Genomic DNA, 27,735 nt, shown 5'->3' on the forward strand with positions numbered 1-27,735 from the left:
AGTTCTGTGTCACCAGCAGTGACTGCCAGAGACCCAAATTCACAAGGGAGGGAGAAAAACTGCATTAAACAGTCTCTTCCACAATTAAAATAAGATACATCACCACTTTACTTTTGTTACTTCCTAATATCACAGAGATTTAGGAAGCCATTCCACACAGTCCAGGAAAGTAAAGTGTGCCCCTTAGATTCCTTAAGAACTGATGTATTCTTTCTAGCAAGGGAAGTTTTTTGACAGAGTACATAAACATTCTCCACATCTCAGAGCTGAGGAAAAAAGACATGCTCTCCCTCTGCTCTGATAATGACACTTGTCTGTTTGGCTGTGAAATCCCTGCAATGTATAAAGCATCCTGTAACAGACAAAAGAAGTTGCACAGCATTTAAGTTATTAAATGGATCCCTGTCACTGGATGATGTTCATTTTAGCAGATATTATTTAGATGCAGTTAAAAACAATGCAGCCTTCACTAAAAATCCCTTGCTATGTGTTGTGTTGTTTCTAGCCAGCACCACCTACACCCCTTCTTAGCTTTGCAATGCACCTCACTTTTGAGAAAACCTGTCAGCTGAGCCCTTTAAGTGAATTACAAGTATTTCCATTTGGCTTGTTCCATATTGTTGTTTCTGGAAACTGGGATGAGGCAATCCTTTTGGGTATGTGCATATTTGTCACTGTAGAAATTAATGCAGTGAGGCCAAATGTCTTTATCAAACTACCGTTTTCATTTGCTTTCTGAGACTACTGCATCTTTTTAAGCAGGCTGCAGTATCCCACACACTATCTGAGACCTTATAAAATTGAAAGTCATCAGGAGGTTTGTTTTCTTATCCTCATAAATAGGAATTTGCTGTTGGAAACTAGATGGCAGAAATATCTGATAAAAGAGTATTATGACCATAATTTTCAGCAGTTAGTGTTTTTCAAAAGACTGTAATGTTCTACTGTAAAGTGAGCAAGGACTGAATTTTGAGGCAGTGGGCAGAAGATCTTTCAGCTTCCTGAAAGTGAAAAAAACCCCAAAACATGAAACCAAACAACTAGAGAAGGGAAACAAGGCTAGTGTAGGGTCTAGAAAACATGTCTTGTGAGGAACAGCTGAGGGAGCTGGGTTTGTTTGGTCTCAAGAAGAGGAGGCTCAGGGGGGACCTCATCTCTCTCTACAACTACCTGAAATGAGGTTGTAGTGAGGTGGTGGCCAGTCTCTTCTACTGCATCTGCAGTGAGAGGACAAGAGGAAATGGCCTAAAGCTGAGACAGGGGAGATTCAGATTAGATATGAGAAAAAAAATTTTCATTGTTAGGGTGGTCAGGCATTGGAATAGATCGCCCAGGGAGGTGGTGGAGTCCCCATCCCTAGAAGTGTTCAAGAGGCATCTGGATCTGGGCGATATAGTTTAGTGGTTTAGAGGTTACAGTGGTAGTGCTGGGTGGATAGTTGGACTGGTCTGTTCCAACCTTGATGATTCTATGATTCTAACAAAAAAATGAAAGCTACAAGGCACCTCCTTTGAAAGGGCCTCCACTGATAATCATAGAGCTCACATCTCCAAAAGTCACTGGTCACTCTTGAAGACACTGGCTACCCAGGCTAGAGGAGCTGGGTGTAGAGAGTTGCACGTGCTAAAAATCAACACATTGGCTGTATCGCTGAGAGGATGAAAAGGATGGAAAATCCTGATAAAGACATCTTTCCCTCTTCCCTTGAGCCTTCTTTCCTTACCTCTGCTTCTTCCAGAGCCAGCTGAACTTCTGACTTCTCTTGTTCAACCTGCTTCTTGATTTTTTCTATTTCATGGAGGCTCTTGTTTCCTTCACTAATCTGATTCGTCAGATCAGAAATCTCCTCTGTAACAAAAGAGGATGGATGGATTTAGCAAACAGAGTGTCTGGAACATACTGCAATTCATGGAGTGTGAATACAGGAATCATGCCTCAACCTGCTACCTCAAGGGCTTGTCTGTACACAAGCCCTGCCTTACTTTTACGTGCAGCAACTTTTTTTGCCTGAACAACTTGAGGGCACAGCCTTTCTTGTGAATACATTTTGAAGTGGTTATAGTGATTTAGATTTTATCTGTGATTTGCAGGCTAGCAACACCATACTCTGTTTTGAGAGCTGTCTAGGCTTCATTCACTGAACTTCTGTCATCTTTCTTGTTCCTCCCCTGAGAAGGGCTCCTCTGCCAGTGACCTTTATTGGCAGGGGGGCAAAGGGAAGCCTGCTCTTCTCTGGTCATACCAGTTTCTGTGTTCAAAACCTTCATTTCCAGCATCAGTCAGTGTCTTAAATGATATCAGAAAGCTCATCTCAGGATGAGATAAACACCTTTCCCCACAGCTGCTACAGGGCACCTGCATCCCTCCAGCTGTCCACTGATGTGGCTCCTTCACTGGCTGCAGGACCTGAATGAAGCCTACCTTGGAGGTTCTTGTTTTCCCTTTTCAAAGTCTCCAGGTGGTCCAGTGTCTCCTCATAGGCATTCTTCAGCTTGAAGAGCTCGGTGCTGAGGCCACGGGCCTCCTTCTGGGAAGCCTCCAGCTCAGCCTGTGACTCTTCATACTTCTGCTTCCAGTCATTGATGATCTTGTCAAACCCACGCTGCTTCTTGTCCAGGGAGGCAGCTGCCGAGTTGGCCTTCTCCAGGTCAATCATCATGTCTTCCAGCTCATTCTGCAGCCTGTGCTTTGTCTTTTCCAGAGAAGAGCACTTGGCATTGGCTGCCTCAATTGCTTCCTCAGCTTCTTGCAGTCGAGCAGCAAGCTTCTTCCTACCAGGTGGGAAGACACAGTGAAATGAACAAGTGTCACCACTGCTGTGTTATCCAGAAACACTGGTACCAAAGCAATGTCTCAATAAATCAGTTTTGAAAGGAAAAATGGGGAGGGGGAGTGGAGGTGAGGCAAGGGGAAGGGGAAGAGAGAGGGAAATCAAGCCTCTGTAGAGAAGGGACTTAAATTATGAATGCTGACATGTGGCAATTAATTTTGTGCATGTGTGCCTGTGTATGAATATTTGAAATTGAACTTTTGAACTTACAGGCACCAGCTTGCTACTTACTAGCTGTAACCAGAATGGGCTCTTTGTAAATATTTCATAAGACCTGGTCTAAATGACAGTGTCATTTTTCTCCAATTAAGAGATATGAGACAACCACCAATTAGGAGGCTGGTCATGCCCTGGGCTTTTGTCCATAGACTATTTAGATTGGGAAAACAGGAGTCTGGCAAGAGGAAGTCCTGGAAAGACAGGATGACCAGGAAAGAAGATTGTGAAGATACTAGATGGAGAAAACATGCTGGAAGTGGGAGAAGATCCTAAAGATCAGAGATATGTGGAGGCAGATCCTGGAGATGTTCAGAGACCTTGCCCAGTAACACCTGAGCCTGGTAACTGGGAGCAGCTGCACAATGTGAGCCAACATGACTTTCTGCCCTACCTTCCCAGGGCAGCCCATCATCTCCCAGCTAGGAAGGGAAGTCAAGATCAAGAAGACAGCACTGGGCTGGGGCAAAGCTAGTGAGTAGGAAAGATAGCCAAGTAGGGCTATCTAATTTTGTTAGTACTCAAATGAACTCCAGTATTCACAACCACTACTCCACAGACAAGGACTCAGCAGAAACACTGATCTGCCCAAGCAATATGAAGAACAGAAGGACAGCCACAAATAACAGCAATAAGTCAGAGGGAATTTTCCAATCAGGTTGCCCCATTTCTTAGCATGTAACAAGTCCTAGGAAGCACAATCCTGCCAGACAAGGGCACATATAACTCACTTGGCATCTTCCAGCTCCTCAGTTCTCTGAATGGCATCAGTCTCATACTTTGTTCTCCACTGCGCCACTTCTGCATTTCCCTTAGAGAGAGCCCGCTGCAGCTCTGCCTTGGCTTCTTGCTCCTCCTCATACTGCTCCCGCAAGAGATCACAGTCGTGCCTGGCTGCTTGCAGGGCATGAGCCAGGGCATTTTTGGACTGCAGGGATAGAAAGGTCACAGCATTGCAGGGTTACCTACAGCAAAACCCAAACAAACAGCCCCTAGAAATTCCAGTGGAGGCTTAAGCCTTTTTTTCTTTTTGCCTCTGACTTTGACAGTCCAGGTCAAGTGAAGTAAGAAGTGTTTGAAGTCATCCCTAACTAGTGACATGTGGAGGAAACTACCAAGACTGAAGGTAATTTAACAGCTTTGGAGAAACATCCAAACATTTAAGATGCAGGATCTGAGACTTTGGCTATCTTACTGGGTAAGTTTTATTTAACATTTCTAGATGCTGATGATTTTCTCAAACTCTTCTCTTGTCACTTGCCTTAAAGGCAGGAAAGCATATCAGTACAATTGGCAGGAATCATTGTTGCTCCTATGTCTCATTTCAGCTTTTATCCAGGCCTCGACTGAACATAGACATTTTTCCCCATTGCACTGCAGTGAATGGACATAGTCAAAGCATTACCTTGGTTTCCTCTTCCAGCTGTCTCTTAAGTTCTTCAATCTGTTGTGTAAATGATGTTTTCCCCCGGGACAGCTGACTTATCAGTGACTCCTTCTCTTCAAGTTGTCTAATAAACTCACCTGCCACAAGATTCAACAAACAAACAAACAAATCAGTATGATGAAATGACAAAGTCCCAGTCAAAAAATCAAAGTCCCTGTCCAATTCTGCTGAGGAAAAGACCTTACAGTGATTGTGACTGACCTTTTGTGAAGCTTCTTCCAATGTTATAACCATCAGACACTTCCCCAGGATAACATTTCTTAGGGTTCTTTTGGCTTTTTTGTTTGTTTGTTTATTTATGGGGTTGTTTTTATGGGTTTTGTGGTTTGTCATTTTTTAATTTAATTTTTTTTGTACTGCCAATACTTTGATTTGTTAATTTTACTTCAGTTCCAGGATTAGACTAGACTGCTGCTTACTTTCACATGCAGCTGTAGCTTGCTTTGTTTATACTCTTTTTCACTACTTTACATTGTTTTTCCACAGACTTCTTTTCAGAGGGCTGCAAGGCACCCTGAGAACCTTACAATAAGAAGCATACAGAGCAAAGGGATACATAAGGAAAACTTAGTTTAGCACAAGAAGGGTGTCACTGCAGGGTGAAAACTGCAACCTTAAAGGAGTACACAGAACTAACAAGTTCTTTGAAAATACATGGAGCAGTTACATCTGATGAGAGTGCAGAAATTAAATAATACTGGTCTGGCTAAAAAGGTAGCAAGAACTTAGAGGCTATGTGGTATTTTTGGTCACATATGAGCATCTTCTAGGGTGAAATGCCCAAGGTCAGATTGAGGAAGATGGTGTTCAATACAGAGAGCAACAGTATGCCAGCTCCTTCTTTATCCCTCTTGCACTGAAGGATGGGTGTACATCAACATGTCCTTGTTCCTGAAACTGGTTACCTAGCTGGCACATCCATTTCGGCTCGAGATGGTATCACAGTATGCTAGTAAATATGGGTATAGGTTTGTTTCAAAAGCCAGTCCAAGGCAAGGTCTCACCACCAAAGTTATATAAAAGTTAAAGATAGGAATGTCAAAAGACACAAAAACTACTGCTCCATTCAGCAATCCTAACGCAGGTACCTTCAGAGCAGATGCCATCGCACAACACATCTCACCAATGCGGTGCTGAGGCCCCCCTGATAAATTCCTGGGAGACAGTCTATCTGGGCTGAACATGCACATACCATTCTCACTCTGGAGTTTTGTCTTCTGAGTAGTGAGGTCATTCATGAGGCGAGTCATTTCGTCCAGTTTCGTTTTTGTCTCGTTCAGATGGTCTTCATAAGTGCGACAGAGTTTCTCTGCATTGGCCTATTGGGAGTCAGGAGAAAAGACAAAGAAAGCTGTAGCCTCCTGGCAGACACTTGGAAGCTGTAGCCTTCCAAATGTATCCTTTTTTTCTGTGTGCATGTTTATCTTTCAAAGAAATGGCAGATAGCAAAGACACAAATACCAGAGCAGTGGAGCAGGGAAGAATAGCCCCATGTCTATGGTCCCACGTCAGGGGACTCCCTGTCAGACCACCTTCCCCATTTGTTTTCCCTAAATTGAATTCCAGCAGTGTAAAAAGACTCTGATAAAACTTGAAAAGCAGTCACATGCCTATGAAGTTCAGGCATAGCCTCGTCATAATTGCTAGATGGGAAAATCACCTCCAATGAAAATTGCTCTACTGAGTCTGCTTTAATTGCCATTTATCATAAATTGGGTTTGATGACAGCTTTCTAACTCTGCGAATACTGACATTTCTTTTCTTCACTTGCACTGAAGGAAATCTATTTAGAGTGCTCTGAAAGCTACCAAGATTATCTACTCAGGAAACAAAATCCACAGTTCATCTGTGAAAATATACAGCGTGGTCATGCAAGCCTTTGCTTTGCACTCCTTGCTAGCATGAGTCAAAACTGTGAACCAAGGTCAGGATCTGAAAGGACTCTGCTTAGGGTGACATTTCCTGCCTTGGAAATCACCTCAGTTGTCACTAGCCTGGGGAAGCCTAATTTAAGTGACATATTTTTATGCTCTGAAATACATGGATAAACAGTATGCCTGGGACTGAGGATGCACTATGTGTTTTAGACAGGCCAATTGCTGTCCCATCTCCAGGTAAGAAGGATTTTTTACCACCAGCTGAGGAAGTGAGACACTGTGCAGATAAGCACCCTCCAATTGCAAGACACCACCTTCTAAACAGCTCCGGCTGTACCAGGTGTCCTGGGAAACCTTAAGACAAGCCTTAGCTACACGTGGCTTTGGGGGGCTTTGGGAAGCCTCAGGACCCTTACTTTTCCCTTGACCATCTGCTCCATGTTGGATGACAGATCATCCACTTCCATCTTCAGCTCGCTTTTCTCCTTTTCCAGTTTCTGCTTGACCCGCTGCAGGTTGTCCAGCTGCTCCCCCATCTCGGCCACACTGTCCGCGTGCTTCTTCCTCAGGGTGGCGGCCGTGGCCTCGTAGTGCAGCGTGGCCTCCTCGAGGTCCCGCCGCAGCTTCAGGAACTCCGCCTCACGTTTCTTGTTCATCTCCAGCTGGGCAGCTGTGGCTCCTCCAGCCTCCTCAAGTCGCTCGCTTAATTCCTCCAGCTCTCGGGCCAAATCTGATCTCTGCTTTTCCACCTTGGCTCGAGCAGCTCTTTCTGCTTCCAACTCCTCTTCTAGTTCTTCTATACGAGCCTACCAGAGAGACATGGACACTTTTTGGTCACCTGCATGAGATTCCCATCAGAAGACCATGGAGCACCTCTCAAATTGTTATACCCTCTGCCAGCCCACGTTTTACAACACTGGCAGCTCAGCAGCTAAAGGACTTGTGCATTTGTGCCAGTAAATCAAATCTTGAGCTACAGTAATGATGATGAGTCATATCTTTCTCACAGTACATTGCTCTACAAGTTCTAGTTCAAGATATTTAGGTCCGGTGCATTGACCTTATACTCCTGTATTTGACATTCAGCTGAAGTATATGTGAGGACCCTCTAGTAGGAGTAGCAGCAATAAATTGTCATTTTAAGAGCTCTGTGACTGAAGTAACTTCTCTTTAGGAGTGTTAAGATAGGATTTCGAATATAGCAGTGTGAAGAACTGCATGGATAGCGAATATTCACTGGGAGCAATCTTTTTTATTAAAAGGTTTTTTGACCAATCTGCACTTTACATCCAGGTTATACAAATATTCTTTCTTAACAAAAAAAGCAGAGCTGATATTTTCGGGTCCAGACATTTTGTTTGAATGGTGCTGACTTTCCTTGGCCTTTTCATTTCTATTAAAAGTTTCCTGAGCATATAAACCCTTTCTCTAAATTTCAAATCCATGCTTATCCCTGCTGAACTCCTCCTCAGCAACTACCCTCAGCTCCATGGTCTGGAACATTATTTGGTTAAAGCAAAACACCAGAACCATTCTGCTTTTCTTGAAACTGCTCGCATTCCGTGGTCATATGTCCTGCTACTGGAAAGGAACCACATCCCGAGGGAAAAGGGAAGTGGTACAGAGATGTACCACTTTCTGTCTCAAAGACGAGCTGCAGGTAGCCATGAAAAGTTTCTGCAAGGCCTTTCAGTGAGGCACAAAGAGAAACTCATCCTATGATATATGAGAAAAAAAGCAAGCTGACCTGAAGCTCCTTGATCTTCTTCTGCAGCTGCATCACTATAGCTTGTTCATCTTCTATCTTGGAATTCAGCTGGCTCATTTCAAATTCTTTCCTGCCATAGAAAGGAAAATCCTACTGTGACAATTTGCCTTGTAGCTTCAAGTTAGGCTTTTGCAATTTTTAAACAGTTGTTCAATAAAACTTCTAACGTATCTAAAAATGAAAACAATCCTCATATATTGCAATTTGCATGAAAACACATTTTCCTCTGAGCAGCAGTTTCCAAGCCAAGCCTCTGCATGCATTTGTGCAATTATATTTCTGGCTCTCTGTGTCATAAAAAAGTAACACTATTTTCAGACTCAATGGAAAAATACTTTAACGGTCAGGTCTTCCATGTCTTCCAACAATACTGTCACAGATAGTTAGGATGAACAACTTTTTAGAGCGTTCCTTCAGCTTTCTTCTCTAAGCAATTAATAACTTTTTGTGGGGTTTTGTTTGATTGTTTGTTTTGTTTTTTTTTTTAATGCTGCAAAGTTTATTAAATGCTAATGTTTCAGGTATACTGTGCAAAAATGAGTGTTATTTTCCCTCCCTTCTTGGCTACACACTCTCATAAAGGAATTTCCTTTTAGCCACCGTCAGAGCAGGATGACACACCTGAAGGCTCTGAAATAAGAATGGTAACTGTGCTGCTTTATTTTGTACAGCACTATCAGCTTCTTACTTTTTCAGCTTTTCTTCCATCTGCAGCTTATCATTCTCCAAGTCCATGACACTCTCTTGGGTCAACTTCAAATCCCCTTCCAGTTTGCGTTTTGCCCTTTCTAGATCCATCCTCACTTTCTTCTCTTGTTCAAGTGATCCCTCAAGCTTTAGGAACAAAGTCACTTAGTAAATATATTGAACACAGATGGTTTACAACACTCAGATGTATGCTGTGCCCAGTTCTGTGCTGAGCTCTAGCAAGCTGTGAAGCAGAAGTACTTTACCCACAAGCATCATTTTACATTTTTTGTTTTCTAGCAGTCAGTGGGCATTTGGACTAAAGAAATAGAATAAAAGGGTTAGTCCATGCTTTTCAGTTGTGCAAGAAGTACAGTTCTCTTAGTAGCAAAGTTCTGTTTGACTTCATGCCAGTTACTCTGCAAATGCAAATGGGGTGGATTTTCCTGGGTTATTGCAATCCTTTCAAAGGCTGAACTACACAGATAAATTTTATAGTATTTCTGTAATTATACTTTTTACAGACAGTACAAGGACTACATTTCTAAAACAAGAGGAATACATTTCAAAGCTTTGCAACCTTTCATTCTCATGAAAGCTGTTAAGTGGTGGACAAACAAGCCTGGTGAAACATGAAGGCAGAGCTTACATCATCCACTTGCTGTTCCAATTTCACTTTAGCTTTGCTCAGTGTGTTAACTTTGTCCTCCTCTGCTTGTAGGTCATCTAGAACTTGCTGATGAGCTTCCTGCAAGGACTTCTTCTCCTTAGTAAGTTTGCTGATATTCTCATCAAGTGTTGCCATTTCTTCTGTCAGATTTTTGACCTGTGTGAGAAAGGAAGATGTATTTGTAAGATTTTGAAGGAAGGGATTATCACAACATAGGTCAAGTGACTGTCTGTTCTGAACTTGTAAGCAGGAAAATAAAGGAAGAAAAAAGGATCTCTCCTCTCCCAGCACCTTGTGGCTTTTTGATTGAAATTGCCATCAAGGAAGTCAATGTGTGCCAGTTGTTGTTGTGAGTGTAGTACAATATTTCAAATATAATAAATTCTTTTCAGAGTCACTCTCATGGTGATGGACTCCAGCTTCTTTCTGGGAGAAGCAGGAGATGAGCTTTACATTTACAGGCTCTAAGCACGAGAGATGGAAGAATTCATGGTTAGGTTACAGCAGAAAATTGTTTACTTAAAAATGCCAAAAATAGACATAATTTCTTAGCTGAATTGCAGTAAAACTCACTTCAGAAAAAGGGAAACTTGGGCTCAGAGTTAACGATTTTTATCTTATAAGGTCAAATAACTGTATATACTGATCCTTCAGTGTTACTAACAGTGTAAAACACTGTAAAACCATCAGAAGACCAGTAGCACTTGTCATAAAGCTAATCCATGCCCAACCTCTTCTGAATACATGGTGAAGTTCTAAGCGCACCTTGTTTTCAGTAGCATGCTTCTCTTTCTCTACTTTTGCAAGTGTTATTTCGAGATCATCAATATCCTTCTTAAGCTCAGAGCACTCATCTTCCAATTTTCTCTTCTTGGAAGTCAGCTCAGAATTCATCTCTTCCTCATCCTCAACCCGCTCCGTCAGTTCTTTGACTTTGGCCTCCAGCTGAATCTTGGATTTAATCAACAAGTCGCATCGTTCTTCAGCATCTGCCAGAGTGTCTTGCTCCTGGTGTGGCACAAGAAAGAGGACAGCAATGACTGCCTGGCCTTTTTTCTTCCTCACTTTTTCCCTATCACGTAAGTGGTCAGAGAGCCTGATCCAATGCTACAGGGCAGTGTAAGGAAAATTTCCTACTCTTGATTTCAGAAGACAAGTAGTTAATGAAGAAGGATGAGACCGTGGTAACATGACTAGTCACATATGGGACAACTTCCACTTCTTACTGCCACAGACAGTGCTTTCGTACAGAACCTCTTACCATTTGTTATATGCTAAAACATTGGATTTTCTATCCACTCTAATTTTTGGCAAGACTCTGATGAGATCAACATCTTATTTTAATTAAATTGTACTAATACTCTGGTCTGTAAAACCTTGAGTTTCAAAGAACATCTAATAAGTATATGAATCTATGTGTCTACTCACAGCTTGGAGCTGGAGAAGCAGATCATTTTTTTCCTGAACTAAAGAAACTTGCTTTTCTTCAAGTTCCTTTCTCCGGGCTTCAGATTTTTCCAGGGCCTCCTTCAGTTTCAGGAATTCTTCCTTCATATTGGCCATCTCCTTTTCAGTTTCTGCAGTCTTCAGAAGAGGTTTGATCTTAAAGAAAAGCTTCATCCAGGGCCAGTTCTTGACAGCCATAAAAGCACGGATGTTCCACTGAATTACAAGAAGAGCATCCCTGGTTTAAGAGAAAACAAACAAAATTCCCTAAACCTCAGCCTGAATTGAAAAAGTGAGGGGTTTTTTTTCAGTTTCAGTCAGTTTCATGGCTTTGTTCTGACCAATATTAGGAACTTGTACTAGATTCCAAGAGACACAAGAAACTTCCTCCAGATTTTCAGAGACACAAAAAATTTCCAAATCTGATTTTTACCAGAGCTTCAGGCAACTAATATACAGTTTTGTTTTATACAGTTGTTTTCATCATACATCCACTTTAAGCCTTTAATTTAGGGTTATCTATAGCCTTAGGGACTATAATTAATGGCTCTATTCAACTTATAATTAAATGGTAATTACTATTGTCTGCTAAGATTTAAGGGGGTGCCTTCATACCTGCGCTCCACTATCTTCTGAAACTCAATCCTCATCAGTCTGCCGCGTGCTCTTGCCTGGATCATTGTCAAGATTTTTGCAAGTCTCTCATCCCTCATCTCTTCTAGATGGCCCAGGAGACCAGCCTTGAAGAACACCTGGTATGTGCACAGATGTCATTTCACCATGACAAAGGGTTTTATTTCAAAGTTACACAGACCTTACTGAAATAGTTCAGAATGGTATTTTTGTTGACACATTATAAACTATACAAGTATGGAGGGCCAAATACTACTTGCATCAGGGGACTGCATTGTACAGTTCCAGAGTTGTTTTAAAACTGGGGTTTATCTCCCTAGTTTTGAATAGGCCAAACTACTGTATTGCCACAGTACCTTTCAGCTGTGGCAGGGTTCTAAGTAGGTCAGCTGAACCACAACTTCTGACTCCCAGAAATCCCTGCTAATGGGATCATGTCAGAATTGTACATGGCCTCATTTCAAAGGCTGCAGCTGATCTTGTGGTCCATCTCTGTCTGAATGTACATATATTATATTAAATAAGCTACTGTTTTATTGAGGGGCATAGAGCATCAGCTGCTGCTGATGCTTGTGTTGCTGTAATAAAAGCTTTGTGGGAGCTTGACCCAGAGAAATAATGTTCCTCTAAGAACAGCTTAAAACCTACTATCACTGTGCTGCTATTTTGCTGGTTTCTTGTATTATTAAGTCTCCATTAATCAGCACCACCGGAAAGTGCATAGTGTCCTATTCTGAAAATTAAATATTAGATTTTCTCTTTACATAAGCAGTGATGATCTTTTCTAGTTACCTTGGTGTGTCCAAAACGATATTGGGTATGGTCAACATCTAAAGATGCCATCAGTTTTTCAGCAGCTTTTCTGCTATCCACAAACTTGTCCTCTGGGATCGCACCTGGATTCAGAATGCGGTACCTGTTAATAACAGATGAGCAATGAGTAAAACTGGCCTAATTCTCCTTTGGTTTTTCTTCCCTCTTCCCCCAAAACTTTAAGGAAAAAAAAAAAATCACCCAGGGTAATTTCCTACTTTGCATCTACACAGACACAAGGAAGAGCAGAATTCTGTCTTACATGTTCAGGCAAACTGAATGGCAAATAAACTTGAATGGAATAAAATACCTCAAATAAAAATAAGAAGACATGTTTCGCCTATTTTGAATGATGGATTAGGACAGGAGACAGCATAGCTCTGCATTACCTTTGTTTGAAGTCAGCATAAAGCACCCTGTTTGGGAAACCCTTACGGCAAATGCGGATGCCTTCCAGGACACCATTACAGCGGAGCTGATGCAAGACAAGGAATGCATCCATTTCACCTGCAGGGGAAAACCAAGGCTAAATTAAATTGAGTTTCTCCATAGGGCTTCATCTTCACTTCCCTGAGCAAATAGGAAAATGTGAGGCTTCATCTCCTGAAAGAGCAACACCATTGAATAAGGTGAACAGCACAGACAGTATTTAAGTACTATCTGGTGACTTAGAAGTAAGTAATAGAATGACAGAGTTAAATATACTAAAATTCTAAGACTGTTGTGTTTTCCATACCTGGAGTTTTTGATTCATTGGGGATAATGCATCGTACAAAGTGAGGGGCTGTAGATTTTAGGTTAGTCATCAGTTTATTTAAATTTTCCTAGAACAAACACATTAAAAACACCATTAGCTTTAGCGGTTTAGTGGAATAAAAATCACTTATTTCTCTCTTTGGTTTGTTGCTTGTTAGGCTTACTGAGGTCATATTTCTAAAAAATCTCCAACTAAGTTGTAAGCTTGCCAAAATTATTACAGAGAAATATGTTCAAATAAACCTAAGTAACTTTATTATAGGATTCCACTCAGTTGTGGTAAAGTCTTAAGAAGACATATGTTTTACTTGGAAGCCCAGAAATGTCAAAAACAAGATGAGCAGCAAGCAAGATGTAGTATCATCCTGTGGAGCATTTCTGTAAAACCAGCTGCATTTTTGCCTTGTCACTTCCCCACTCATGATCGTGAAGTGTACCTCCAAACAAGATAAAGTGACGTGACGAGTGGGAAGTAACTGCGTTCTTCTGTCTTAGGTTTACCTACATTAGAGCTTCCTCAATGTTACCCATAAGAAATGGTAAAAATGACAAACCACAGGCCCCATTTATCCCCAAGCATGATCCTAGTGGCAGCTTCCACCAGGAGCACACGCCAATCCCAGTGGAAGTGGATAACTGAAGAAAAAAGAGACTATCTGCCACTTCGTTCAACCATGACTGCTTTAACCCTAGGATCCAATTCCAAGCAGTAATAAGATAGGCACTAGCAAATTACTTGTAATCAGTTCCTGTTCCAAAGGCAGGCATGAAGCTGTAATCTACAAAATAGGTGATAAAGGTTGTTCTCAACATTTTGTGATACTTTCTCAAACAAAATAAAAACTCGCTTAATCTCCTGATTGCTCAAAGATGATGAAATGCAGCAGCCCCTGACACACAAAATTTTAATAACAGTGTATTCCCTTAGCCAAGATCAATAACCCAGTACCCAAATCAAATTCCAGCATTTGAATTTCATTTTTTTTCTTGCCCATTACAATCCTTAACATTCTTCTTCAAAGCATTGTCTTAACTGAAACCATCAGGTGAGGAGAGATGAGCAAACCTTGTGCAACGATGACACCGTTTGAAAAGAAGCACCTTTCTTGCGTTTCTTTTCTCCACCCTGGTCACCTAAAGGGAACAAAGGAACATAAAACAATCTGTGTCTCACTAAGAGGTGCAGGCAGGATGTGGGAAACAGGCAGACCATTTTAATAGCACTACTCCCTTTGACTGAAAGGCATAGCTAATGACCTGATAGCTCTGACTGAGCACATCATGTGTGATACATCACAAATTTGCAGCTCTCTGTCCATATTTAGGATCTTTGACAAAGACCACTGTAAGCTTTCTGGATTGCATTTGCATTTCAGATCTATACCGCATTCTTGTTATGCAGAAAGTCCATAAATATGAATAAGGCAGAAAAATAACTTTTAACAAAAGTCATTTGTAGTTTGTTGAAAGCTCCATAGGGTAGAAAAAGAAAAACTTAAATAAAAATAATGCTTATGGAAAATGTATACTGTACATTGTACTGTATAGGCACTGATTCTCACATGTCTGCTATGCAGACACTGACCTTGTGCAAGTAACAGTTGTCTAAAATAGAGGGAAATAACTATTTGTAATTTTAGATATAGTAGCTTTGCATCCCCTGAATTTTGCTTAAAGCTTGGAAGTCAAAATCACTCAGATCCTCCCAAGGAATGCTGGATTCTGACAAGCCCTTTACAAAGTTTCACAAGTTTCAAACATGACCCAAAAATGTACAACAGTTGCTGCAGCTTTCTAAACAGTGGACCATTAGACCATTCCCAGGAGGTCTGGCATTCTGTCACCTGTCAACAATAGTCAACATAAACGGAGAAGTGGAGAGTGCAATGCGCTTGATGGAATTATCCACAGCCTTTCCCCCTTCAGGAAGCAACACTGCTGAGACTGGAAAAGGCTAATCTGGACAGGCTGTTCCTTTCTCCTGACACCTAAGAAAAGCAAGGTAGTATTCTGACAGACAGGAATATCCACAGGCAAATAGGCAGTTAGTAATTTGCAAGGATTTGCTAGTGGCAGGATTTTTGTTATGTATGTTCAGGTCCATCTCATTCCATTATGAAGTCTTCAGCCTGCTTGCTTCCTCAGGAAGTGTCTTATGATTCATGACAACAACATCTACTGAAATGAGGTGAGTAAAAAACAGGCTATAAGTGATTGCAACTTCAGGACATAAGAGCTACATCTTTTTAATGAATGCCAGTTATTTACTTAAGAGCAATTTGCTGGATGTTTACTACTTGTCTTCTCACAAATAAAACAGTTCCATGTAAAAGATAGAGATTAAATACATCCTCGGATGTATATTAGTCTTGTCAAACAAAAAACCAACAGCAAACAAAAGGAAGACATATTGCCAAAGTCTTCTACTTTGGCCAATATGAAATGGTGTTCCTGTACCTTCAGTATCTACTTGCCACTAATCCAACAAAATATTCCAAAAGTTTTTCTTAAACTTGGTATTTCTTATTTACTTCAGGGTTGGTAGCAAGGAGGATTATAGCATGGGAAAGAAGAGCTGTTCTTGTTCAGAGGCATTTTATGTACACAATTTTTTGTGTGACACTTGGCTGCATATTTGAACACTTGCATGCCTAAACTCCCACTGGAGTGTTCACAACACACAGATTTCCTTGCCAAAATTGCTCAGAGATATTACACATTCAAACTAGCTGACTTAATGGTCTCCTTGCTATTACTGGCAAACTCCTACAGATGCTGTGTGCATCTAACTAATTAGTCACTGCCTCATCTAACATTGAGACAATTGCATTTGAGAGAATTGCTTTGTTTCTGAAATTCATTCCCTAGCACACATCCCAAAACCCAAAGAAAACCCATGTGAGCTGTTTCTGCTTACCGCTGTCAGCGCCAATGTAGCTTTCAAACAAGCTTGCCAGGAGTTTGTTGGATGATTTTTGGAAAATACCTACTACGGTTTCATTAAGTGGGTCTTTGTTCTTCTCAAGCCATCCAATGATGTTGTAGGGAACCTACAGCAAGGCATTGAAAACAAACCAGAGGTTGCAAATGTTCCTTGCCAGAGCAGCCGGGAGCTCTTTATGGTTTGGCTTGAAGCCAGTGACTCCTTGTGAAGTGCCGTGCTTAGTGCAGTACCAGCTGCCCGGTTTTTTCATTGCTCCCCCTCCAGTTCTCTGCTTCCTAACACCCAAACCTCTCTTCCTAACAATTACCATCAGAATCCCATGCACCCCTTCCAAACTATCTGGTCCCTACATTTCCCGTGGGCTCCATGTGGTTGTAGAGATACCACGTCATCGGTGGCCCAGAAACCCTACTAATACGTGCTGAAGTATAAACCACACAAGTAATTATTTAACTTCAAAATAGCATGCTACACTGAAATAATTAGGGTTTTCTGACAGAAATATAATGATTAAAAATCTGACTCCAGGACTTTACCACAGCTCTATTTAGTGTGAAAATATGTTCCATTATGAGTAGCATAAGGGAATAGAAGTCCTAATTTTCTTTGCATAATACATTAACAACTACAATAAAGACCAAGATGGGCATTATTTCTTTTAATAAATAAAAAATGAGCTTAATGCTCAATTATAATTTGAAATTAACAGCGTCAGGTAAATTCCAGCTCTGCTGTGCTGAGGTTTCATATCATCTGTAAAAAATGTCCTGTGCCCCTCTCGAATTCTTCCTGCCTATCTGGTCTGAAAACAAAGCTTTGAAACTGGGCAAGTTTTGGCTCAGGTTTCACAGTACTGAATTACATTGTTGTTCACCCCAGCATCAGCAGACCTGTTAATTAAACCCCCACAGCAGAGTTAACCACTCTTCCTTTTGCTACTTTGACACAGTGGCCCTAGTATAAGTAAAAACTGATGTTAAATATTTTGTTTTGTTTTGTTTTTCTTTTTAAAACCCTCCTGAAGTTAGGCAGAAATTTATCAGTTCATTTGTCCAGGAAATGAAGGTGAAGAGTTAGATGCTGTTGCTGCTGTTTAATCACTAGCCTTAATCTGACTATAGGAAAAATGAAAAGGGCAAGGCATATTTTCAGCAGAAGCACTGTTAGCCTTCCTCAGTTTTTTTCATCCTATTTGTGCATCCAAGGACCAGATGTTCTGGAGTCTAATGGCATCTAACCGTGCCGCAATACTTGTGCAGAGACAGTAGGTACCTGCTTTTACTCCTCACTGTTCCTTTCTTCCCCTCTTCATCCTTCCCACCCTCTCTTGTTGTGTGCTATGGCCAGACCCCACCTGGAAGACCTCTAATATAAGGCAGCAGAGGAACTTACTGCACCAGCATAATGAAGGAGTTCAAAGTGAGCTTCATACTTCCTCTTCTTGTCAGGTCTGGGCTTCTGTAAATTGGGTGACTTGCCAAGATGATTGTCATAGAGTTTAGATTTGAATGTCATATCTGTAGCTTTCGGGAACATGCATTCCTCTTCAAGGATAGACAGGATTCCCAGTGGCTGTGGATTGAGGAACATCTTTGTTGGAAAATGTTTAGGCTGCCTGCTGTCAGTAGCTGTGCAGCTTGTAAGTTTTATCCAATGGAATTTTAAGCCTGCAAAATTTTTTCTCATTCTGAGGAGGAAGCCTTTGACAATTCAGTACGTCAGTTGTGCCTTAGGAGACCTTATGATGGCTTCCAGAAAGGGTTTGATTTATCTTTCAGGGCAATTAGACCAACTGCATTTTATCATTCTTTTTTCATGAAAAGATGAACTAACCTCCTAGCAGTGGACAGATTTTTTATGAGGGACTACAATCATGCACAGATATCTTGGCCCTCCAGAAGAAAGTGATTAAGTAGAACACTTAATAGTCAGCCTTTCTACTCCAGCTCTTCCAAATGTCCTGCTAGTGCAAAATGCAAAATTTCATGTTTCCTTTCAGATCAGCAGGGATAGATGCTGTGCCATAAAACATGGCAGAGAGATACAAAGGGAGATATGGCTAGGGACAGCTGTGCCCACCAGGACCACACTATACTCACAAAAGAGGGAAAAGGAAAGGCATATCCCGTGCTGGGGAAGTGGTGAGAGGTTTCTACCCTTTCCAGGGCAGGAAGAGCACAAAGCATTTTGTACATCAACACGCAATGTGAGAAATAGGAGTCTCACAGGGAGAGGTACAGGGCATGAGACTGAAGCATGGCATTTGCCTTGAAAAGCTGACAAGTTTGATGTTAAGTATATGTGGAACAAACTAAATGGAAGAACAGCAGGGACAGAGAAAGACAAAAGTGCAAATCGGGGAAGGTTTTACAGCTGTACAAATTACCAGTTACAGCTTGTGGTTACAGTTTGCTCTGTAATGCAGACTTGCAGAGGTAAAACTGAGTAATCACAAATACTGATTTTCCTTTGATTCTATACTGTGTGTAGCAAGGCAAGAAACTTGTTCTGCTGTTTATCCTACTCTGTTCACTGGGCCGTGAAGACATATCCAAGGGATATTGATTAAAACCAATTCAGTAAGTATTCCTTAGCACTGTTCATACCTTCTCAATTAGATCAATGCAGGCCTGCAGGTCCATGCCAAAATCAATGAATACCCAGTCAATGCCTTCCTTCTTATACTCTTCTTGCTCCAGGACAAACATGTGATGATTGAAAAACTGCTGCAGTTTCTCATTAGTGTAATTGATGCACAATTGCTCAAAGCTGTTAAACTGCAGAAAGAGATAAAAAAAGGAAGCATTTGCATTGCAGTTAACTGTGGAACAGCAAGAAGGAAACTGTTTACGTCTAAAACCTTCTAAAGAGTAACTGGTTGAGAAACTACTGAGCATAAGACCGAAGGCAAGGGAGGAGGGAGTTCAATATCAGACAGTCAGCAGCCCACATTTGTTCAGGTCTCTCAGGATGCACATGCCTTTCCTTCAGCAGCATGCCACACCAGTCCTGTAAAGCAGAGCAATGCATTTTTTGCTCTGCATGTATGGAGAGCAACATGTAGCAGCAACAGCATTAAGTACTTATCTTCAGGAATGGATTCTGAGAAACAAGAGCTGTGACATGCCTTTCTCACATACACTCCTGTACAGCAATGATAGAAAAACAGAACAACCCAGATTGGAAGGAAACCCTGTGCTCTGTATGGCTTGTTGAAAACCTCCAGTGATGGGGGCTCTACCAAGCCCTGGGGAGGCTGTTTCAGTGCATGATTGTTCCCAGTGTAAAAACTTTCTTTCTTACGTTGATATGAAGATATATCTTATATTGAGATACAAAGAGGAAGGAATATCAAACCCTATAAAAGATGCTTTCTCTAAAAAAGAAAGAATGGGAACAATACATTCTCCCAGAAACAACCCAAGGCATGTGAGACGTTGTCCCCAGGAACTACTGGCGAGTCCAGCTGTGCTAAATGCTGAATGGTTTTTACATATGTTCATGAAAAAAACCCGTAGAAAATCATATACACTATATGCTTTAAGGCTTTCTCAGCACTTTGCCTCCTGTTCATTTAGAAAAAGGAATACCCACCCAGCAGCTGACGTTTGACATCTTTTATGTCCTTCCACCACATCCTCACACATTAATACTCACATCAAAGATTTCAAACCCAGCAATATCCAGGACTCCAATGAAGAACTGTCTTGGCAGCTTAGTGTCCAAGGTCTTGTTGATACGGACCACCAGCCATTTGAACATTCGATCATACACTGCCTTAGATAAGGCACCAACAGCATACAAAACCTAAAATACATGTTTCAAAATACCACTGTGTGAGACAAAATCCACTGTGGAAAACAAGGATTTCAATGCAGTAGCCTGTTTCAACGTCTGCTTACAGTTTAAATGAAATTTCACAATGGTTCTTATAATCACCAGGGCATACTTAATACAACACCCAGCTTCTCCTATTATATCTGCTAAATTTTTTTCAAATTATTGCTATGTATATATGTGTGTATACTAACGTACATAAAGTGCTCTTAAAGCACCTCTTTGGAATAAGCTGGACAGCAAGTTGCAAATGATTTATTCCCTTATACTTCTAGAAGTTAGGTACCAGAAAGCTCACATGCCAGATGCCAACCATGATGTCCCAGAGCTACTGCCAGAATAGGGGGTGAGGTCTGTGCTCAGGTTGCTCACTGCCATTTGCTTCTAATTTTTGAGGGATGCAACAGCATGAGCAATAGGAAAAGACTGTCTAAAGTCTCCTCTTTAGCCCATGTACAACTACACCATTCGGACAGACCTCTCTGCAGCAGTTTTATAGTTTCTCAGCCTGTCTTCAAACAACAACTTTCATTGTAACCAAAATGCTGCAGTATCTTCTACAGCTGCAGCAGTGCTAACCCAAGGACTTTTTTCCCTCCCTAAATTAAGAGATACCTTTAAGTGGATATTGCCTTTAGCTGATTGAGGTCACACAGAGCTTAAAATTACATTAATAATGAATGAGTGATGAGTGAATAAATAATCCATGGCTCAACTCTTCCAGGTAACTATTCTCATCCAGAATTAGATATAAATACCCATGTGGTTTTACTGCACCTGGTTTCCTAGAGTGGCTGCTACTGACACATCAGAAAAACAATCCTATCAAAGGCAGTGCTGGCCATTATTCCTTTGTCAGTCTCCTTACCAGTTTCCCTCACTTTCACTGTCTATTCCATCAAGTTTAGGGATATAAAATGAGAACAAGTACTGGAGGCTCATGTTAATATTTCTAGCAGTTTTCTGTCTCTGTAAGATCTAACAGATGAATTCTGAAGGCTTGCAGGGCAGGTTACCAAGTATCCTGAAAGCTTCACCTTACCTGTTCAACACTTTGACCTTTGGTCACATACTCGTTGCCAACTTTCACTCTAGGGTGCAACAAACCCTTAATCAAATCTGAGGAGTTGATTCCCATCAGGTAGGCAGCTTTGTCAGCACCTGGTCAAGAGAAACAAGGTTTCAACTGGCTTTAAACTTCTACATGGAAACAAGCCTAGTCGAAAAAAAAAATAAAATGGAGTACATCCACTTCCAAAGAGAAATTGGATAAAGACCTTGGTCTTTTAATGATTTGTGTTAGGTGTACCTGTACTCTCCATTGTGGTAGAGAAGATCATCTAACTATACCCCAATTGCTGCAAGAATCACACTTAAAAAACTCTTCAAATTTAGGGAAAAGAACATATCTCCACACTGATTGTAGATAGTTTCAGGTGCAAGAGAAAGTAAAGAAGCAAGACTTGCAGACAGGAAAGAGAAAGCTAAGGCAGCAACATTTTACAGCCATTTTGTGCAAATGGTCTCAAAAAGGGAATTTGATCCTGCTGGTCTGTGCATGTTCACCTTCTGCTGAGTAAGGTTACCCACCACTCACCAAGCCTGCCACAAATAAAGCAGGAGCACTCTTGATTGAGCAGGAGCTACAATGTGCAAGAACAAAGCAAACAGGCTGCTGCTTCCTCAGCACACTGCCTGATACATGCCAGAGTGTTGAAGGTGAGGAGTAATTTTAGGTGTTATTCTTACTTTCAGTGCCATCAGCCTCTGCCTGCTCTTCTCTGGGTCTCTGTTTGAATTTCATATTCCCAAAGTGCATGATGGCACCTGTGAGCTTGTAGGAACCAGACTTCTCATCGGGCACAAATCCCAAGATGTCCATGGCTTGCTGTGAAAAGGAAACACAGGTATTTTTTCACTTCTCTACTCAAAAGCAATGGTGTTTTGCAGCCCCACAATCTACCTTTGCTGGCAGATATTACTATTTTGCTGAAGAATGTTATCACCCAAAGCAGCCCCTGGAACACCCTGAAGACCCAGCAGTGGCTGGGAGTGGGGGAACAGTTCCCTTTATCCAGCATTTTATAAATTAAAATTCAAAGAACATTGTGCCCATGGGCACATGGAGTAAGGCCAGATTCAAAAGCATAATAGTCTACCAGTCCTCATGACCCCACAGTATGAATAAAATTAAGATCCATTTCTGCTTTCTCTTTAGTAGTTCCAGTGACAGAAGTTAGGCTCCTCCCAGAGATCTTCCTCCCCACATGCACCCGATCTACAGAACCCAAAGTCAAATCCATGCAGGCTTACATCTGTTGCCAACAATTCTTCTCCATCATCCAAGTTGTCCACCGTAACTACTCCTTGGGAGCAAAAGTGGTAGTCATATGGGTTGGTAGATATCAGTAGCATATCTGTAAAAGAACTGCCAAGGTCAAAACTGCCATCCATTCAGGTTAACTTCAAAGATGGAGATAAAAAAATCAACAGGAACATGCATTTTGCTCTGCACAACTGGGCTGTTTGGTTGGGGTTTTTTTCAACAACTGCAGGGCAGCAACCAACTCTCTTATTCTACTGTTTTAGTCTGAAGATGACAATTTAGAGAAAGTGTGAATAAAAATATGGAAATACTGCATACACATCTATTAAGCATGTATTGTAGTATATTGAGTTTGTAATTTCCTGTATAGCCCTGCTTTCTGCCTTGTGTGCCTGTAGGAGTAAAAACATCATCTAAGTAGAGAGACATATGATCCAAGACAAGAAGGGCGGGCATAGTTTCCCCCTTTTTATAACAGACTCACAAAATAGTGACTTCCATCACTCTTTGCAGAAGACAAAAGTCTGAATATGGCTTGCTCTCTCTCTTCTTTTTCCTTTGCCTTCACATCAAAACCCACAAATGCAGAGTTATTTTCTAGAAAGCTAGCTGGCTTCAAAACTACAGGCAGAGATCTGCTTCCTTAAATCAACAGAAAGTTTCTCCCATGTTCAGCAGACCAAGGTTTGGTATGGATTTCAATCTTTTGTATACATGCACACATTCCTACATGTCCAAATATGCATGTATGCATGTAAATATGTCTATCAATATATGTTTATATAAAATCTTATTGTCTATAAACCTATCTCACTTTGCTACGTAGTCACTATGTTATATATTCATTTACCTACCTTTATACTTGTCTATACTTATTGGTATTTATACTTATCCATATTTAGATATGTATATGTTTATATACAAGCACATACATTTCTGGTCTACAAAACAGAAGTCCCTGTTGCTTTCAGCCTCTTTAAGAGCCTGCAGACTTGCTCATGCTGGCCAGAAAGGTGTGTGCTGTTGTAGAGTATACAGACAGTTTATGAGAAAGAGCATGTTTTCCCAGCACAGGGATTCTCACAGGAATCTCAGTGCAAAGCTTCCTTGAAATCTTTCCCGTAATGTAATTGTCATTAATTAGGCCACATAAAGCTAAGAGTGTTAGGGACTTGACTAAGCACTGTCAGGATAATAAGACTTCAAAAGAGATCATGGTTGCTATGGCCTAGTGGGAGTTTAGAAGAGCAATAAAGTGACTCCACAATGTGTTTCATAAAATATGTTCCTTCAGAGCACAAATTGAAGCCAGCAAACCACATCGCTTAAATAACTAGGGAAGGTTTTATTCAAAGCATTAGGAGACAGCAGCAGAGACCTCAGCTGCTCTCTGCCCTTCTGCAGTGGATCTGTGGGACCACATTTAGCCAGGGGAATCTTGAAAGGGGTAATCACCACATAATCAGCAGCAAGCAGCTTTGAACATTCTCTCCTGCTACACAACATGCTGGGATGCCAGTTTTGTCACTTGGGGCAGAAAGAGGAAACTAACTTTTCTTCATAGACCTATAAGCAGATCTTCTCATATGGGAAAATCTGGATAATTAAAGTTTTATCACCACAAATGCTTTTGGAGGCATAGCATTTTCCAGATGTTTTGAGACCTTGGATTACAGAAATTCAGTGTGACACTTTTTGCCTTTATTCTGCTATGTTTTAAAAGTCTTAAACTTTAGAAAAATGGTCTCTGTTGCTGCCACTGGAACAGTATCTCTGAAAGATTGTATTTGACTGTGGAAGTTCAGTTTCATCAAGTAGAAGTGTAAGGGCCTTTCTGCACATGAGTTTGCCCCCAACCCCTCCTTAGCCACTGTCCATTCAGTTGAAGGTTGGTTCTTAAAGGCCTTGGATCCACATAATGCTTACCTAGTAGCTCCGGTTTCTTTCCTGACAGGATTTGGTAGAAGATGTGATAGTCTCTTTCACCGGGTTGCTGGAAAATCACTCGGGACTTCTCCAATAGATCTAGTTGCACAAAGGAAAATTCAGTGAGAAAGGCTCTCAGAGCTTTCAGGTGAGCAACTGTATTTTTAAAAAGGAGAGAGTTTTCTGCTTACAAATCTCAATATCAGCAGATGACAGCTTGCCTGTAGTTCCAAAATGGATTCGGATAAATTTACCCTAATTCACAAGAAGAATATTCTAATTAGTGCATATAATATACACAAAGGGAAACAAAAGATGCTGCTTGACGGCAATCATTTGGCCCAAAGAATCAGTTCATGCCAACTCCTTGGATTTGCACAGACGGATTTTCAATGAGAAATATCCAGCAATGATACTGTTCTTCTCCAAGTCTAATTCTGTACATATAGCCACGTAATCTGCTTGCAGAGAAAGGATAACAGTACACTTATCTCCAGGCTAAGATACAGGAAAGCACACTGCTTCCAGTTTCATGATGCAGGTTTACTGTAACACAGTACTCAGAGCAATAAGCCTGGACTTAAGAGACACAAGCTCCTTTCTTTGGCTTCTCCTCATTTGCAGTCCTAAATTATACGCAGCTACTTATGTCAGAAGGGTGGTGTGATTTTACATGGCTTTGCCCATTAAATTTGCATATTAATCCATCCCAATTCATAAAAAATTAGTAGTTTTCATTTAGTTTCTCATATTCAAACACATAAACTTTTTAAAATAATTAATTTCTGTTCCAACTGATAAGCTCCTTGTACAATTATGTAGCTTAATTTCTGTTCCAGCTGACAAGCTCCTTACACAGTTGTGTAGCTTTCCACAGATGCTTAAAACCACACCTTCCAATTAAATTTTTAACTAGCTTTGTTAGGGAAGCATGGGCTCCAAACTCAGGCTGTCGTCCTCATGCCATTCTTTTTGGACTTCTGAGCCAATGTCAACCAAATGTGGCAGAGGCAGAGCTCCCAAACTATTGCTCTCCTGCAAGCCTAATTGAAAGGAGGAGAGTCCCAAGGTCATGTCAGCAATGAGGGACAAGCAGGGGGAGCTTACTGAGCCAAAAAGGTAGATGTTATGAATCAAAAGTAGGAGTACTGCTGCATGTGTGGGTCTGCAGAGAGGTATGATGTCAAATGGAGCAGGGACTGTTGTGGATTTCTGATACTTAGTGATGAAGTAGTGTTATTATAGGAAGGGGAGTGATTTAGGCTAGAGGAAAATATGGTAGGAAAATAAGACTATATAGCAGAGGCAGTCCTAGAGAAGATATGCCCTTACTGTTCAGAAGATATGCCCTTCCTAAAACTGGGCTTTACTTGTCTCCTGTTAATTTTAAACAATTTAAACATTTTAAACAATTATTCAGGGCGGATCTTTCTTTGTTCCTTTTTATTTTTCAATCCTTTCAGTAGGTTTGTTTTTAGGTGTTGGGGTTTTTTGTGTGTTTGGGGGGTTTTTTTGGATTTTTTGGTTGATTTTTGTTGTTGCTTGTTTGCTTGTTTTTGTTTTTGTTAGATTCTATTTAGTCATTCTCTGTGTGGAAATCCAATCATATTACTGGGTAAAATGTGAAGCAATTTATGAAGGGCTTATGACAGAGATATTATTAACTGGCCATTGTTGAATTAGATAACACTGCGTTATGTTACAGACTTACAAAACGTGAGGAATTGTCGTTTCTCAGGGTTTTGGCATTTCCAAAAGCTTCTAGGGCTGGGTTTGCTTGAATGATTTGATCCTCCAAGGTTCCCTAGGAATCAAGATTGAAATACTATTGAGAAACATACAGGCCACAGAGTCAGCTGTCAACTATACCTCAGCCATGCATTCACTTACAGAGTGGAGCCTCTATAGCAAAGTGATTTATTTAGCTTCACCCCAGGGGTGGCACAGTGTGAATGGCATAACAGCAAGGTCATCAGGCAATTATAAGTGCTTAAAAGGCCTCAAACATTCTGCTGCTTCCTACTGTTTTGCTTTGTATCTTTCACATCTTGTGCCATCTGCATGCAAAAGAAGTCACTGTATCTTCTGTGTACTGTGGAGCACGTGGGGACATTGGCGTCAATGTGTGTAGGAGAGGGCTATAGAAGACAGTGACAAGCACTAGAATGCATTGGATTTGAAAGCACTCAGAGCTTGTAGTATTTGGGATTTTGGGGGATGAGAAAAGCTTTAACTGTCACTCGCACAGACTTCAGTTTGCTGAAGCGAATGACTTTGTCTGCCTGGGCTCCGGGGATGCTTCGCTGGGGGAACCACACAAAGTGAAATGCTGAGGTTTGTGACACATCTGACAGAGCCCAGTACCATTTTGGCATGGAAAAGGTGAAATAGCAAAGCTGATGACTTACCCCGGTTTTGGTAGAGGGTTGCTGGTAAAGTAGAAAGGAGAGGAAAAAAAAAAGAGAGAATGTAAATATTAAAATGAAGAACAATACAAAAGATAAAGATTAGCAAGGTTAGCTGTCTTGTGAGCACCAACACACCAGTAGTAGTTTTTGAAGCCTTCAAAAATCATGTGTGGCAGTTACTTTGTATTAACCATACATCACAATGGTGCAAATAACAGATATTGAAGCTGGAAGATGTTCCATGTAGTTTATCAGCCCAGATTGCATTTTATTTTCATTATCATCACCCTTTTTTCCCCCAAATAATCCAAAATTTTGAGTGCAGCATGATCTCATTGCCTAAAACCTGTCTGTTTGAATTTACACCCTTTTATTCTTGCCATCTGGCAGCAGTCTCCTTTCCCTGTCCAGTTAGTTGGTGTTTTGGTTCATTGGTTCCTTCATCTCCAGAGCGAAACCACCATGAGCACCAACCACATTTGCATGCAGAAAGCTGGCTCTGGATCACTCAGTCATTTGTTAAGAAAGCCTTGCAGGCCTCAGATGAATGTGTATTAGACTTTGATGGTGAGTTATGTGTATAGACTCAAAGCCTGGCTGAAATTTTGGTCTTACAAGTACAGGTCATAAAAGTCAGTTAATTCACCATGCAAGAGCACTGAGCCTTCAAGTGCAATGAAGCTCATAGCAACACAAGATGAAAAGTAGCATGAATACAGTATTCACTATAACCTTAGAGAGCACTTATAAGAAAAACAGCACTTATCCAAACAGAGATACAGAAAAGCTGATTGAAAAAAAAAATCTTTTGTCAAAACATTCCTATTGTTTGGTGAATAAAGAAAAGCTTTCACCACAACAGACATTTTGTTGAGAAGTTATAATTCTAGTCTTTTTGAAGACTATTTTCCTTATGAAAAAAAATTTCTTAATCTTTACAGTCTCCCCATCTTCTGACCACAATCAGAAGCAAATTTAGCACACACAAAACCTAAAACTCCTGGAAAAAAGAGCAGCAGCAACAAACAACTGTCCAGAAACGGGAGAGGGTTTTCTGCTCCATCTGGAGTGTGGCAAGTTCATCTGTGCATTGCCTCTCTACCTTCAGAACAGCATGCTGTCAGTACTGCAGCTCGTGAGGTTAGTTGTAC

General features: G+C 40.9%; 1 protein-coding gene across 3 annotated transcripts in view; it reads right to left on the bottom strand.

Annotated features, from left to right (window-relative positions):
* MYH15 (myosin heavy chain 15) overlaps positions 1-27,735 on the bottom strand; it is a 45,462-nt gene that overhangs the window by 11,444 nt on the left and 6,283 nt on the right. For 2 of the 3 annotated variants that reach the window (XM_032679704.1, XM_032679705.1), the window contains exons 7-33: positions 26,585-26,605; positions 25,888-25,980; positions 24,368-24,431; positions 24,177-24,275; positions 22,238-22,341; positions 21,674-21,812; positions 20,967-21,085; positions 19,745-19,894; positions 18,694-18,864; positions 17,480-17,659; positions 16,061-16,193; positions 14,210-14,277; positions 13,124-13,211; positions 12,777-12,894; positions 12,367-12,490; positions 11,557-11,693; positions 10,924-11,179; positions 10,261-10,503; positions 9,475-9,651; positions 8,827-8,972; positions 8,118-8,208; positions 6,787-7,176; positions 5,686-5,812; positions 4,452-4,570; positions 3,778-3,974; positions 2,422-2,771; positions 1,724-1,848 (exon numbers count right to left, since the gene is read on the bottom strand). In XM_032679704.1, the coding sequence (XP_032535595.1) occupies positions 1,724-1,848; positions 2,422-2,771; positions 3,778-3,974; positions 4,452-4,570; positions 5,686-5,812; positions 6,787-7,176; positions 8,118-8,208; positions 8,827-8,972; positions 9,475-9,651; positions 10,261-10,503; positions 10,924-11,179; positions 11,557-11,693; positions 12,367-12,490; positions 12,777-12,894; positions 13,124-13,211; positions 14,210-14,277; positions 16,061-16,193; positions 17,480-17,659; positions 18,694-18,864; positions 19,745-19,894; positions 20,967-21,085; positions 21,674-21,812; positions 22,238-22,341; positions 24,177-24,275; positions 24,368-24,431; positions 25,888-25,980; positions 26,585-26,605 (4,029 nt within the window). The remainder of the gene's footprint in view (positions 1-1,723; positions 1,849-2,421; positions 2,772-3,777; positions 3,975-4,451; positions 4,571-5,685; positions 5,813-6,786; positions 7,177-8,117; positions 8,209-8,826; positions 8,973-9,474; positions 9,652-10,260; positions 10,504-10,923; positions 11,180-11,556; positions 11,694-12,366; positions 12,491-12,776; positions 12,895-13,123; positions 13,212-14,209; positions 14,278-16,060; positions 16,194-17,479; positions 17,660-18,693; positions 18,865-19,744; positions 19,895-20,966; positions 21,086-21,673; positions 21,813-22,237; positions 22,342-24,176; positions 24,276-24,367; positions 24,432-25,887; positions 25,981-26,584; positions 26,606-27,735) is intronic. The other variant, XM_032679706.1, reaches the window with a different exon arrangement.

This window comes from Chiroxiphia lanceolata, chromosome 2 (genome assembly GCF_009829145.1).
Source record: "Chiroxiphia lanceolata isolate bChiLan1 chromosome 2, bChiLan1.pri, whole genome shotgun sequence".
Classification (NCBI taxonomy): domain Eukaryota; kingdom Metazoa; phylum Chordata; class Aves; order Passeriformes; family Pipridae; genus Chiroxiphia; species Chiroxiphia lanceolata.